The sequence below is a fragment of the Pimephales promelas genome, chromosome 8 (assembly GCF_988280905.1).
Source record: "Pimephales promelas chromosome 8, fPimPro1.hap1.1, whole genome shotgun sequence".
NCBI classification, from domain to species: Eukaryota; Metazoa; Chordata; class Actinopteri; order Cypriniformes; family Leuciscidae; genus Pimephales; species Pimephales promelas.
The window spans coordinates 6,420,408-6,435,548 of NC_142776.1; the positions used below are offsets into that span (position 1 = coordinate 6,420,408).

Consider the following 15,141-nt stretch of genomic DNA (forward strand, 5'->3'; position numbering starts at 1 on the left):
TGAAAAGAGAGTGAAGGATGAAAACCAATCAAAAGAAAGAATGTTCAAAGTTCAAGGACCGAGGGATTTATCAGAAAGACTCATGAAGCTATCTGAAAATCTAGGCTTGTTAATGTACTCCCATTTTAAGATGAAGACTCAAAGCACTTATCTTAAGATTAGCTTACCATTTTCAACCCAGACTGCTGAAATGACCAAAACGTGCATAATTGTCATTGCTAATGTTGTTAAAATCAGTAACAGATATGTGTACAAAAAATAACGCTGTTATTTTACTGCAAATGTAAATTTAATATTGCATGTGCAAAATTTAACATCGAACTGTTCAAATTCAAAATCAGACTATTTACATTTAATACATGAGGAATATGACTATACTGTAACGGACTGTATTTTTCTTAAGAACCTAAACTGAATAACTAATAGCATGAATATAGAACACAACATTAAAAATTAAATGTAGATATATTTAATATCTAAAACCAAAGTGATAGAATATTTTAGCCTCTTTAAAGGAAACTGTGCCTATCTGTGACGACATCCTCTTGTATGTTGGTTCTTGATGCCTGCAGAAATGAAAACACAACATCAAGCAGCCGAACGGGATGAAAGTTGTTCAGACTTATGAAACTAAAAGTTACATTTACACAAATTAAAACAATATGTACAAGCAATGTCAAACTCAAGCCCTCTCTTACAGTATCCATCAGGGTTATGACTCTGCATTGAGATGGCCATGTGGTTCTTGTGAATGCACTGTTGCCGAGCCTTTTAGGAAGAGTTTTCCTTTGTGCTCGTCTTTACTGCTGAGGAAATGATGGAGCAATCCATACATCAGTGGCCTAAAACAGTAAAAAAGAGCAAAACAAAAAGCATAAAGGAATGGTTCACCCAAAAATGAAAATTCAATTTTTAGAGCTTGACGCCCCTGGTGACCATTCACGGGATAGTTTTCCCCAAAATTAAAAACTTTCAATTTTTCAAACATGTAAGACTTTTATTCATCTTTGAAACACAAATAAAGATATTTTAACAAATAAGATAATTGACAATCCACACAATAACCACTTTGATGCCACAAAAAGTTCATAAAGAGATCGTAAAACTAATTCATATGAATTAAGTGGTTTGTTCCAAATTTTCAGAAGAGACTCGATCGCTTTATATGACGAACAGATTGAATTTAGGCTTTTATTTACATACGTATAAACATTGTGGTAAACGGAAGCTCAAGCATGTTCACTTGATGTGTGGGAACCAATGGGCTTCTGTAAGAGGTTTGTTCTCGTGTGTCAACCACACTGTAAAATGATTTGTAATCACAACATTTTTTCTTTTGTCAAATCAACTTAGATAATTTATGTAGTTCAGATAACATAATATGTTGAGTTTCTGGTGATTAAATTAATCTCCTTCATTGTATTAACTCAATTTTTCCATTTCAATGAACTTAACATTTTAAGGTAACCAGGTTACTTATTTTTTTAAGTTAAACCAACAATATTTTTTTTAGTGTAGGTTCGGTTGAGCTTCTTTCGTTTATTTTGGCTGATCAATGTTTATATGTGAATAAAATCCTAAATTCAATCAGTTGATCATATAAAAGCGACGAGTCTTTACAGAAAATGTGGACAAAACCGCTTAATTCATATGGATTAGTTTTACGTTCTCTTAATGAACTTTTTAAAGTGTCAAAGAGGTAGTTACAGTATGTGGACTGTCAATGGAGGGATAGATATCTCTCAGGTTTCATTAAAAAAGTCTTGCGGATTTGGGACGAATTGAGGGCGAGTAATTGATGACAGGTTTTTCATTTTTGGATGAACCCTTTGACTTTTAATTTTACAGAAAAGAGCAGCTTGGACATTCTTCCAAAATGTCTACTTTCAGGTTTCACAGAAGAAAAAAGTTCAAAGTCAAAAGGTGAGTATATGACAACTTATTTTTAGGGTGGTCTATTCCTTAAATATGCAATGAATACAAGTTTAGATAAATGGTAAATGGACTGCATTTTTATAGCACTTTCACAGATCCAATGGCCACCAAAGCGCTTTGCCTCACATTCACCCATTCATTCACCAACGGTATATGAATCAAGTGTTTTTATAGATAGATAAAGGGTTTATGGTGGTAAGAGTGAGTATTCGAGTAACACCATAGATGTTGGTCTGAGCAAGAAACTCATTCATGTGTTAGTTACATCTAGACTTGACTGCTGGAGTAGTGTTTTGGCTGACTTGCCAAAAATCTCTATCAAACACTTATAATTAGTTCTGAATGCAGCAACAAGAATGCTTCCTCGTACCAGTAATCACATCCAGGACTTAAATCACATCACACTCTGCTTGTGTCTTGCAGAAATGATTACAACAACTCTCTTATTAAATTTGTTAATGTATCCATGGTGTTGCGCCAACATTCCTTGCTGGTCGTATTTAAAACATGGCTGAAAGTGTCAAGTCATATTTGACTTACTACATATTCCCAAGCATTCCCAGTGCACTATTATAAAATATCACACTCAAAGAACTCTTATTTACTCTGGATTCATTGTTATCCTATATAATTACATTTTCTTTTCTCCTTACTTTGTTCTGCATTTTAATTTCTCTTAACTTTCTTGTCATCTCCCATGTGCATGTTTGACCTGCCAACATTTTACTGTAACATTTTACAGTAACAGTCCATCACACTGACTCTGGGCCTCCTTATTGTTGATGTCTGTACTGTACACTGTAATTCACTTTGTAAATGCTCATTTAAAAAGTGCTCTATGAATGAAGTTTTACTTATTTGTCACAATCATACTTACACTGCTTTGGCACTTGAATCTTCTGCGACGTTGAGCTCATTGGCCATGAACTGACGGTCCAAGGGAACTTCAGGCTGACCTGATTCTGATACATCATTTCAAACAAATCAACATTCAAAGGTTTGTTTTTATAATGCATTTTATATTAAATAGTTAATTCACACAAAAAAACGAAAAATATCCCTTAATTTACCTACCCTCAAGCCATCCTAATTGTATGACTTTCTTCTTGCCAAACACAATCAGAGAAATATTAAAAATACCCTGGCTCTTCCCAGCTTTATAATGGGAATGAATAGTACATGAGATTTTGAATCCCAAAAAAGTGCATCCATCCATATTTATCACTTTATAAACTATAATCACTAGTTTCCGGTAATGGCTGTACACGAGTAGTGTTACGGCGGAAGAGTGACCTCTGACCTGACGCATAGTGTAGGATGTAGTAGTAGCATAAGCTTAGGTGAGAGTAGTACGCTCTCTCGTGGTTCAAACAAATAATCCTTGAAAATGTCTCTGTAAAAGTTCTTGTTTCAGACTTGCTTCATGACCAGTGTTTTGTTTTGCTTTATTATAGTCATGCATCAGGGAACTAGACTCGCGTATGGCCATTACGGGAAGCCAGTGATTATATGTAGCTGATAAAGTTATAAATATAGATATTTTTCTTACAAAAATGCATCATTTCGATTTGGTTCGATACCTGGGGCTGTGTAGATTACTTTTATGATGGATCATCATGGATGGATGCACTTTTTTGTGCTTCAAAAACTCATGTACTATTAACTTCCATTACAAGGCTTGGAAGAGCCAGAATATTTTAAATATATCTCCAATTGTGTTTGGCTGAAAGAAGAAAGTCATATACACCTGGATGGCTTGAGTTGAGGGTGAGTACCGCTAAATTATGGTTTCATTTATTTTTGTGTGAATTAACTTTGATGTGTATAATGAGTGACCGTGCATATATGGTCTTCCTGCAGTGCTCATCTGCTCACCTGCGGTCAGCACTGATGCAGTGTATCTATACTTATTGAACTCCAGATATTCTCGGATCAGTTCATTGATCAGCAGGTTCTCGTGCGACAGTGGCGGGCGCGGCGTGTTCTGGTCATCCAGCGCGCTGAACACCTCCGCCCGGATCCTCGCCTTCAGCTGCCCGAGCACCCCACGGGCCTCCAGCGTCTCCTTCAAGGCTATAGAGCCGATTCATGTGAGAACAGAGAGAGACAGCAGTAGATTAATGTGAGAAACAGAGAGAGACTGCACTCAGCTGGGCTAACCTAGCGTTACACAACAACTGTGGAGAGATTTGGTGCTTTGGTTTAAAACAACAACATGAATACTATGAAATGTAACGATGGTAGACTTGACAAAAACTGTCAAAATAATCATAACCACTATTATATAATGCATTATTTCAATTTTTGAGAATCAGCTCACCGCTTTTCAACTCTGTGATGGTTGCCATTGAAACCCTTCTGCACTTCTCAGACGCTTCCGCTAGAGGTCAGATTGCGCTTACTACGTAAGTTACACGATTGGACTACTTAGCCATTCCACTCTGGCAAGGGACGTTAGAGAATATTCATATTGGTTTTCAAAATAGCCTATGAAATAATAAATTTCTTAAAACAAAGTCGCTTTTTTACCTTTATTATCCACCTTTAAACAACAAAAAACATTATCATTGTTTAACACAAACACCATACATTCAAGCATCACATCATCGAAGGAGATTAATACAAAAATAACTATGTGGTTAATCAATATACATTGCAAGTAATTAAGAGAGTTTCATTGTGTTCATTCTGTCCGTTTTTCCGACTAATTTGACCTGTTATGTCAGTGGAAAGATGACGTGAGAGCCACTTGACGTCATGCGGAAGAGAAGGTGGATTGGCAAATCTTTCTGCTTGCGAAATTCTTTGCTCGCTTTTGTCCCGGAAGGACAAGCCTTTTCATGGTGTCAGTTGTCGTCATCCTTCGTGCCAAAACAACTTCTTTCTAGACCAGGCTGTAAAATGGCTGGAACAGCTTTAAAAAGACTCATGGCCGAATACAAACGTAAGTCACTTATTGGCAATTATATTTTAAAGGCAGCGCAAAGCTAGTGCTTGTGAATTGTGGATTTTACACTGTTTTGGTAGCAACAGTTTGGCAGCGGTTGTCCCCTCAAGCAGACACGGATAACGTTACTTCCAGAACTTCGCTGACATATGATGACAGTATGAATTATTAATAGGTTGTAAGCTATTTTTTACAGTCTATGGTTGTAAGGCAACAGAAGTCGCACTGAGCAAACCGAAACTGTATTCCGAAACTATAAGTCTAACGTTAGTGCTGTCACTGAAGGAAACTGTGATGATGACGATGTTTAATTATAGTTCAGCATATTTACACAAATACAGCTAATTTATCTCAACTCCTTTCATTTTTTCCACAGAACTAACTCTCAACCCTCCAGAGGGGATTGTGGCAGGTATGAAATAGAGCAGTTACTAAACTGCTCCATTTACCCTGATTTTACCGTACTAACTTAACTTATCTAATGATTTATCTATATTGTATGAATATTGACTGAGACTCATTTCATCCCTACAGGGCCTGTAAATGAGGAGAATTTCTTTGAATGGGAGGCTTTGATTATGTAAGTGGCCTATTATTTTATTTTTTCATTTTTTTATTTGGTTAATTTACTGCGTTTGCGTGAGAAAATGTGTTTCTTGAAATTTTAGCGACAATCAGATTTCCTCTGCCATGTCTAGTGTGACCCAGCAGAGAGGGCCAATACGCCATAGCTTGATTTCGCTCATTCAGTACAGTAAATCTTTTATTATTCTTATTAATGCATTTAATTTGCAGTGTACTGACAGAACACAGACATTAAAATGTTAAAGTAAATAAAAATATATGATGATAATGTTTTTTTTTTTTTTTTTTACATTTTTCTTAATTATGTTGAATGCTCCCAAAACAATAGACCACAACTCCACAACTTCCAATACTGATGGAATCTCTTTCACAATAATTATTTTCCCAGCTGATGAATGATAAAAACTTTGACAACCAATCAGAATCCATCCTGAGCTCAAGCATTTAAAGCAGCAGATGACATAACTGCAGTTCATGCTTATAGTGATGTCCTATTATTAAGAAAAGTAATAGCACACCTGTCCTCAGCAGCTGAAAAATTGAGGTGTCGTTTATGTCTGTATGTAGATTAAGCATGAGACAAGTTACTCGTAGAATAATAACACATGTAAAAATATCACATTTATAGAAATAAACTCTCAACCAGGACAAGTGGTTTCAGAGCTTCTGGAGTTTTCTCATTGTGCTTTGTGTTTTTAATCCGGTTCAGGTTGCATTCACCTCAAAAATGTAAAATGACACTGTGAACTAATTGAATCACTATAAGTCACAATAGCTATGTTTCCAACCAAAGTTTTGAATGTATCTTATGTGCAAAACTGGAATATTGCATAAAACATTTGCATTAAACATTTCCATTCCATGTGTTCAAGAGAAAGAAATTGTCACTTCCTGGGAAACTGTTGCAAGATATCTTTGCAATTGTGGAAGCCACTGTGGCTCATCATGTTATCTTGGGTTTGGTGGTGGATATCTGGTGTTTGGGAATGTAAAATCATGTTAGACTGTTATGGGAGGTCATTATACCTAACATTTTTTGATAACAGACTTTGGCTCTGGCATTTCAGAATGGTCAAACCAACATTTGAGATGCTGTGCAATTTGATTTGTCCACTGGTTAGTCCAGTTATCCAATATCATCCTCTGTTAAGGCAAAGGTTTTGTGTTTTTTTTTTGTTGGGCATTAAAGGGATAGTTCACTTTGAAATTAATTTTTGATATGTTTTAGCTTACCTCAAGGGCATCCAAGATGTAGGTGTCTTTGTTTCCTCAGTAATTTCAACTTTGATATTTTTAGGTCAAACCATTGTTGTCTGTCAGTCATATAATGGAGGTCTATGGGGTTCACCTCAAAGAGCATGCACAGAGAAGTCCAAATTAAACATGATTCGTAAATGTAAGTACACATTGATGGCCAGAGACACAAAGCGAGCAGTTTGTGTGAGAAAACAAACAGTATCATTTTTACCTCTTGTAACCACAGCCATGTTCAAGTGATCTGAGAGCGCGGACGCTTTCGGTCTGCGCATGCGCCACAAGTGATTCAACGAAAATCGTCTTCCATTGCAATTTCTTGTATATCTAAATATGTTTAGATCTTCACAGTGAAAGGTAAAACTTCCGAAATCTCTGTGTAAACAATGAGTGACGTACACGCGCGATAGATCACTTCCGGTGCATGCGCAATTGGATGTGGCTGTGTTTACACGAGGTAAAAACGATATAAATACAATTTTCTCACACAAACCACTCGTTTCGTGTCTTAGGCCATCAATGTGTGTACATTTACAGTACGAGTCATTAAATCATGTTTAATTTGGACTTCTCTGTGCATGCTCTTTGAGGTGGTGACCATAGACCTCCATTATATGACTGACAGACAAGAACGGTTTGACCCAAAAATATCAAAATTGAAAAAACTGTGGAAACAAAGACACTTACATCTTGGATGCCCTTGAGTTAAGCTAAAACATATCAAAAATTAATTTCAAAGTGAACTATCCCTAGGGATTCATTTGGTAAATGTGTTTCATTGTAGTTTAGGCACATGTTGTCTTATTCATTAAGTGATGATAATTGATTTTGATTTTGGATAAGACCAAACAATGTGTCCTCCGGTAAACCAAACTGGTGGTTAGATCAGTGGTTTTGACTGATAAGTTTTTAAGTGAAACTTATTGCCAAGCATAATAAGGAACAGTGTCCCTAGCAACTCCCCGACAGCTGTTCCACAGATACGGAACTGTGCTCGTTTGATGCGCTCCTCATCATGATTGCCGATCAATATCTGCCCATAGAAACAGTATTTGATAGACAGCTGGATAAGTAAACAGAAAGAGATTTGCATGTTAAATGGGCCTTTGAGAACGATTCCATTAAGTTCTACCAAAGCTGTCAGTAAATCATTCAGATTTATGAAGTTGTGTGATTTTATGATTGTGATTGCGCAGTTTTTTATGTTTAAGTACAAGTATTTTATGTGGAAGATTGTAAATGTTTTCACTTGCCTCATATTTTTAAGCGATTCTCGCAAATAAACATTTGAAATAGTGTTTGTCCTCAACCAAAAGATGCCGTCAGACTGGATTTTTCATTTGCGTTTCACCTCTGTGCATCTAATTCCTGATGTTAATGATTTTTATTATATTCTGAAAAATTAATTTCGGAGTGAATCATTCTGAAAAGATGCCTGTGTAAATTAGTGTAAGTGTGCTTTCAAATTTCTAATAAAACTACTGAATGCTAGGGATTTGTGGGTAATACAGTAATAGCTTATCCAGACATTATAGCTGCTACTCAGGGGGGTTGAGGGGTCACTACTGGAATGCTTCAGTTCATTGTTTCTTTATTAGCTCTGTTGCAACACTGAGCTTTAGAACAAAGCATTAAGTGATTAAAAATGAATAAATGGCGGTCCTGCTTGTCTGGATATATTGCATCACTTTCTAAAATCTGTTCTTGTTTTCTTATTTTAGGGGACCAGAGGACACATGTTTTGAGGGAGGTGTGTTCCCTGCCATCCTTAGTTTCCCCTCAGACTACCCCCTCAGCCCCCCCAAGATGAGGTTCACCTGTGACATGTTCCATCCAAACAGTGAGTGGTCTTTATTCTGGACTACACATTCAGCATTCAGACAGTGTATGTGGGGTTTGGTGACTCAAATATTCATAAATGTCAGATTGCTTCGGTATCACTTTACTTGAAGTGGTGTGCATAAGACTGACATGACACCTTAATAATCATGACATGACGCATGACACAAGTTTTATGCATGTTTATGACAACTGATATTAAGTGTCATTCGCTCAGTAAGTTATGACATTTTTAAAGCAAATATGACATTGTTTGAGATGTCTTTAAGACACCTTGACATAAACCAATAGATCATAACCTGTCAGTGTCTTTGTCATGACAACTTGACATTACTAAGACAACACAACCTGTTATAAACATGACAAAGCAGATTAATGATCAAACTTAAGAAACCACTTCGCTTTATGGGTTAACATTACATTAAACTGTCAGATGGTTGGTTTTGACATTGGCTTTCATGAGGCCATTATAACATTTTAATGACAATGACATTTTAATAGTTGAGGTCACGAAGAATATTCATGACACAGTTATGATGGCCTCATGTTAGCCAATGTCAAAGCCAACCATATGACAGTTTAATGTAAAGTTAACCCATCTTTTAACTTAGAGTTTCTTTCTTCTGTTGAACAACAAAGAAAATATTTAGAAGAATGTTGGTAACCAGACAGTTGATGGCATCCATTGACTTCCATAGTATTTTTGTTGCAGGTTAGCCACCACAACCAATTAATGTGAAAAATTAAAGTGCTCAATATGTATAAATTAAAAAAATGTCTGTCTTAAAATGTGATTTTTAAAAAAAACGTTTATTGGGGTTTCTTCAAAGGTAGCATGTTTTTTACAGTAACTGGGTGATAAGAAGGAGCGCAGGCAGTGATGCACTCTGTGTGTTCGGGTTGAGGGAGAATAAAACGATTTGCGGCACTCCCGCAAACTAGAAATGTCTGAATAAAACAAACCAAATACATTTTTATTCATCTGTTGCAGAAAAGCAACAAGAACAACTAAAACAAAATAGAAACGATTTATAGGCCAGAGTTTATATTTATAACATGTTTGCAGCATTGAGTGATGTAGCCAATCACAGACATGTGTGTTGATTTCTAGGAACTCTTCTTGGAGCATAGACCAGGCATTGACAGTAAAAGCCTGGAGTCCCTTTTATGATGTCACCCCCAGCCTAGTGGAAGGGAGGGGGCGTGCTTAAAACCACTGTAAAACGTACCAACTTTTCATATTGTATGCAGCATTTTGGTATTAAAAAAACAACATAAAAAACTCTTATATTTATGTTTAGTAAGCACACATTATCTTTGCGGAAAATTGAACCTGCAATTTACACTTTAAATGGAAGTCAATGGATGCCGTTAACTGTCTGGTAACCAACATTCTTTAACATATCTTCTTTTTTGTTCAATAGAAGAAAGAAACTCATACAGGTTTGCAACAAATTGAGGGTGAGTACACTTTTGCAGTGTACACCTCCAGGTTTCTCAAACCTCCTGGAGCAGGTTCGAGAAACACTTAGGCCACGTTTACACAAAGCCAGGTATTTAGCAAAACGAATATTTTCAAAAATAACATCGTTCACACACCCGCATAAATACGCCGTCGAGCGCCATCATAACTATGCCAAACCTACTGGCGGCTGTGTAGGGGTTAAGGATAAAGCCATGCAAATCAATCAGAATTTGCACTTGCTGATGTAGACCCCAAAAAGTGTCTGTGAACGCAGCCATAGTAAACCCCTTTCCTAATTAGGCCTCCACTGCATAAACCTTATCTTTTGTGATTGTTAATATCATTAGGTAAAAGTTCATACATAGATTAGTTATTGTTATTATTTATTGGTAAATTAACCAAAGGATGAATTAATTATTCAAAAAATAATCGATAGATTATTCGATTAAACGAATAAGAAGACCATACCCCTCCTCCAATAGATTAATCGATTGAAATAATGAGGGCATTTCCTCTGGTCCTGCTGGTGGGTGTGTGGACAGGGAAGTGGGCCCAGATAAAGGTCTTCCTGCAGGCCACAGATAGCAGCAGACCAGCCTGATGTCCTCTGATGGTGCCGGGGCTCTGGAGGCGGTTATCAGAGCTGGACGGCTCAGATTCTGATCACTGTCCTCATCTGTGGAGAGAAAGAGGAGATAACATCAGCTGTGCTGTTAAGTGGCTGATACCGTGCAGTGCGGGGGTGGCTTCATTCAGGCCCGATCCAGGGTTAAAAATCTCGTCTTTATTTGTGTGCTAGACCATTTTAGCAGAAATCGATGTTCTTTTGATCCTTTGAGGGCCCTGACATCTATTCGTAATTGCCATTTCAACTCTTTTTATGGCCTTTTTATAATGAAGTGGGAGAATAGTTCATTCTGTGGGATGAAATGCAGTGAATTGATCCACCATGAGTCGGTTTGTTTCAGCTGCAGCATAAAAGAGTCAGACAAAAATGCAGATATAATCAAGTCGAAAGTTTATTCAAATGTATTCAGTCAATCGGCAATGAAGACCGTAAAGATGTCTAGAGGACAAAAGGCAATCGAAAACTCAGAACAGAACTTCATAACTTGGTTGTGGTGTGTTTTTTTTGTAGTCTATCCAGATGGACGTGTGTGTATTTCAATCCTGCATGCACCCGGTGATGACCCCATGGGCTATGAGAGCAGTGCTGAGAGGTGGAGTCCCGTGCAGAGCGTGGAGAAGATTCTGCTGTCTGTGGTCAGCATGCTTGCCGGTCAGTCACCCTTCACTTAATGATGAACAAACTTTTTTCACAATTGAGTTGTCTTGATCCTTCTTGCCTTAAAGTGATTCATGAGAGATCAAGGATAATTATTTATTTATTTATTTATTTATTAGGATCCCTATTAGCTGATGCAACAAAATGTATCCGCTACTCTTCCTGGGGTCCACACAAAACACAAATAAGAACACACTACACATTTAATACACAGATTAACATTACAAAACATACACAACCAGTGCACAATCATACACTGAAACCACAGATTCTCATAAAATACAGATGTACATATATACATGCATATATATATATATATATATATTATTTATATATATATTATATATAAGTATCACATATACTAAACTCTATCTACCTCTATGATCTACTTCAGATATATATAAACGCTGCAAGTTTTAAAGGTTATGTTGTATTATATGTACTGTGCATATATATATACTTTTTTACTGTAAAGTAATTATTTTTATACTCTGAATCCTGCATCATGGGTTTTTAATGTTTTAATACCTTTTATTATTGGTAACACTTTACTTGAAGGGGTGTGCATAAGACTAACATGACACCTTCATAATCATGACATATGTTATGAATATGAAGGAAGTTTTATACATGTTTGTGACAACTGTCATTAAGTGTCATTCGCTCAGTTATGACATTTTTAATGCAAATTGTTTGCAATGTCTTGGTAATGACACCTTAACTTTATTAAGACAACACAACCTGTCATAAACATGACATAAGACTTTAGAAACCATTTATCTTTATTGGTTAACATTACATTAAACTGTCAGGTGGTTGGTTTTGACATTGTCTGTCATGAAGCCATTATAACTTTTTAATGACAAATTCAATTAGTACCACTGTAGTTGAGGTCAAGAAAAATATAAAAAAAAATTGAACTGCCAATGTCAAAGCCAACCACATGACGGTTTAACTTATTTTTATGTCAAGTTGTCATGACAAAGACACTGACAGGTTATGATGTATAGGTTTATGTCAAGATGTCATAACAAAGACATCTTAAACAATGTGATATTTGCATTCAAAATGTCATTGAGCGAAAGACACTTAATGACAGTTGTCTTAAACATGCATAAAACCTCCTTCATATTCAAGACATGTCATGTCATGGTTATGACGGTGTCAGCCAGTCTTATGCACACCCCTTCAAGTAAAGTGTTACCTTATTATTTACATCTCATCAGTGCCTATCCTTAACTAATTGTAAATAATGATCTATTTGCTCCTACAGAGCCCAATGATGAGAGCGGAGCAAACGTGGACGCCTCCAAGATGTGGCGTGAGGACAGAGAGCAGTTCAATCGACTAGCTAAGCAGATTGTGCGCAAATCTCTAGGTCTCTGACTCTCTGTATGCAGACACACTCTCACACTCCTGGACAGTGAGGATTGACGTTTGTGAGGATACAAACTCCCTGCGGAAGCGTGAGTGTTGTAGTGTGCTACCCCCCCTACCTCCACCAGTGTGAGCACTTTATTCCCATCCAGGCTTTCATACTCTCGTCCCAGTCTCGCCCTCTCCTGCGATTGGGTGGATGCGTGGACAAATGGCTTTTGTTGAAAAAGGCAAAATGTCATGCGTTCACCGGACATTGTTTAATAGAGAGTCATGCGTCATTCTCTGAAACGTTTTTCACAGCCATTTTGGGCTGCCGGTTTGTCTGTCATGCCTGTTACACGTCTATAGATCCAGCTGGAATGCAGCTTTGGTTTGATGACAGTATGCTGATGCATGCTCTAATACCTCCTAATAAAAGTGAGGAAATCATACGACGCAGTGACTATCACATCCACTTATTTGTTTATGAACAGATTGTATTACAGACTGATCTTTTAGGATTGTGGGAAAAGATCATTTCTATTGATGGAGATTTAATAAATGTTTTAATTACAAACATTTGATTACATTTTATGTAGAAATTTGGTAATGCACAGATAAGTCAGTGTGTTTTGTCAAATTTTACTTTTTGCATTTATTGATGTTTTTAGATTCTGCAGCAAAGCTTGAATTGTACAGCTTTCAGCATAAAGACAGATCAAAATAATTGATTTAAACCATCATCACTTCAATTAAGAAACGTTTCAGTTCTTTATTTGGTATTTTGCCTTTCATTTGTTCTCAAGGATTGTATAGCCAAATAAAATCAATAAGTGTTTGTGATTTATGAATGTCTTCTGTTATTTTATTATGTGTGTAAAATCCAAAATGGTTTCTGCACACTTCTGATGTTGCTGGAACATTTCCAGCTTAATTCATGTCATGTAACGGTAGGATAGAGGGGTAAGCTTCCAATTTACTTCCAATTTGGTGGGAAAAACTATAGTAATTTAGTTCCAGTTTAAGAAAACTCATTACCTGCCATGTAGAGAATTTCCTACATGCACTTTCTCCTTTGCTGTCCTCTCTCTAAATCATCGGCAGCCGTATACAAAAGACTCCTTTAAAATACACTAGTATTTAAGTGTTTAATGTTTATTACTGTGATGGAAAAGCTGAATTTTCAGCGTCATTGCTGTCACGTGATCCTTTAGAAATCACTCTAATGCTGATTTGCTCAAGGAACATTTCTTAATATTATTAATTATATTAAAACCATCTGTTCTCAAAAGTTTTGTGGAAAACATGTTTTTTTTTCTTTACTTTAATTAAAGTTGTTGGAAGATGTAATATAAGTGTCTTTAGTCACTTATAATCAACTTAATGGATTCTTACTGAATAGAAGCAATCATTTCTTTACGTAAAAAAAGAACGCACTGACCCCACGCTGCGGTGGATATCAAACCTGTTTGGTTTGGCAGAGCTCAGTCAGGATTTGCAGAATCTGACCACATCAGAGACTGGATTAACTCTTGTTATTTTTAATGGCATATCAGCTGATGTGGCTCATTATTGGACAGTTGCTTCCGTGTGTATCTGCTTCACCATCTGCATACTAGACCGCAGGTTGGCTTTACTGGCAGGCCAGAAGCTGTTCTTCTGTACACCAATTGCCTCCCACACATTACTGTAATTGAATGTCAAATATGATGACTGCTGTCATTGCTGACAAAACAGCCTCTGATCACCTCCCACTGATGGACTCACACAGTCTTTTTCTCTTAATGAACAATAATACCAAGCATAATGTGTATATATATATATATATATATACACTCTAAAAAAATGCTGGGTTGTTTTAACCCAATATTTTGGGTAAAATATGGACAAACCCAGCCATTGGGTTACATTTTTAATTTTGTTTTGGGTTACATTTTTAACCCAATGGCTGGGTTTGTCCATATTTTACCCAAAATTGGGTTAAAACAACCCAGCAGTTTTTAGAGTGTATACCATTATACCATTGGCACATTATACGAATTATGCCAAATAAAGTCAAAACAATATTGTGAAATGTTATTTAAATTTTAAATAACTTGTGTTCTATTTGAATATTAATAGTTTTGATGAATAAAGTTCAATAGAACAGCATTTATTTAAAATAGAAACCTTTTGTAACATTATAAATGTATATACTGTTACTTTTTGACAAATATGTAATAAGTTCTATTTTATCTTAATTATCCCAAACTTTTGAGTGGTGAATGGCTTCCACGAAAAAATACAATCAGGAAAAATCTGTATTCAACATTGATAATAAGAAATGTTCCTTGCATTTCTATTTGCACTTATTATTATTTTGCAGCAACCCCCCAATAGACTTATAATCAAACTTGTTCAACATCTATCAAATTCAAAGAGCAAGACTGTGTCCATCTCTTCTGCAATCTCCTCAATAGGAGCAGAAACCCT

At 36.3% G+C, this 15,141-nt stretch overlaps 2 protein-coding genes across 3 annotated transcripts; one reads left to right on the forward strand and one right to left on the reverse strand.

Annotated features, from left to right (window-relative positions):
• Positions 1 to 281: 281 nt before the first annotated feature.
• Positions 282 to 4,413, reverse strand: cep20 (centrosomal protein 20). 2 transcript variants are annotated; one of them, XM_089133810.1, is made up of 5 exons: positions 4,256 to 4,413; positions 3,811 to 4,008; positions 2,813 to 2,897; positions 669 to 842; positions 282 to 566 (listed from the first exon to the last, which is right to left on the reverse strand). In XM_089133810.1, exons 1-4 carry the CDS (start codon positions 4,281 to 4,283, stop codon positions 713 to 715), a joined length of 441 nt encoding a protein of 146 aa, XP_088989936.1. In that variant the 5' UTR covers positions 4,284 to 4,413; the 3' UTR covers positions 282 to 566; positions 669 to 712. The 2 variants fall into 2 exon arrangements, with proteins under 2 accessions (XP_088989936.1, XP_039519726.1); XM_039663792.2 differs by having other exon boundaries at positions 289 to 566; positions 699 to 842.
• Positions 4,414 to 4,722: 309 nt separating this feature from the next.
• ube2g2 (ubiquitin-conjugating enzyme E2G 2 (UBC7 homolog, yeast)) lies at positions 4,723 to 13,516 on the forward strand. The gene is made up of 6 exons (XM_039663849.2): positions 4,723 to 4,879; positions 5,259 to 5,294; positions 5,417 to 5,462; positions 8,443 to 8,561; positions 11,164 to 11,304; positions 12,584 to 13,516. The coding sequence occupies exons 1-6, from the start codon at positions 4,837 to 4,839 to the stop codon at positions 12,694 to 12,696; spliced, it is 498 nt and encodes a 165-aa protein (XP_039519783.1). The 5' UTR covers positions 4,723 to 4,836; the 3' UTR covers positions 12,697 to 13,516.
• The last annotated feature ends 1,625 nt before the right edge of the window (positions 13,517 to 15,141 follow it).

What these genes read in the sequence shown, in the direction of transcription:
- cep20 (XM_089133810.1), bottom strand. Translation starts at nt 4,283, where the DNA reads ATGGCAACCATCACAGAGTTGAAAAGCG. An exon ending in TGCATCAGTGCTGACCGCAG is followed by an intron (nt 2,898 to 3,810) that starts GTGAGCAGATGA and finishes ATGATGTATCAG; the next exon opens with AATCAGGTCAGCCTGAAGTT. An exon ending in GATTCAAGTGCCAAAGCAGT is followed by an intron (nt 843 to 2,812) that starts GTAAGTATGATT and finishes TTACTGTTTTAG; the next exon opens with GCCACTGATGTATGGATTGC.
- ube2g2 (XM_039663849.2), top strand. Translation starts at nt 4,837, where the DNA reads ATGGCTGGAACAGCTTTAAAAAGACTCATGGCCGAATACAAAC. An exon ending in TCCAGAGGGGATTGTGGCAG is followed by an intron (nt 5,295 to 5,416) that starts GTATGAAATAGA and finishes TCATCCCTACAG; the next exon opens with GGCCTGTAAATGAGGAGAAT. An exon ending in GAATGGGAGGCTTTGATTAT is followed by an intron (nt 5,463 to 8,442) that starts GTAAGTGGCCTA and finishes TTCTTATTTTAG; the next exon opens with GGGACCAGAGGACACATGTT.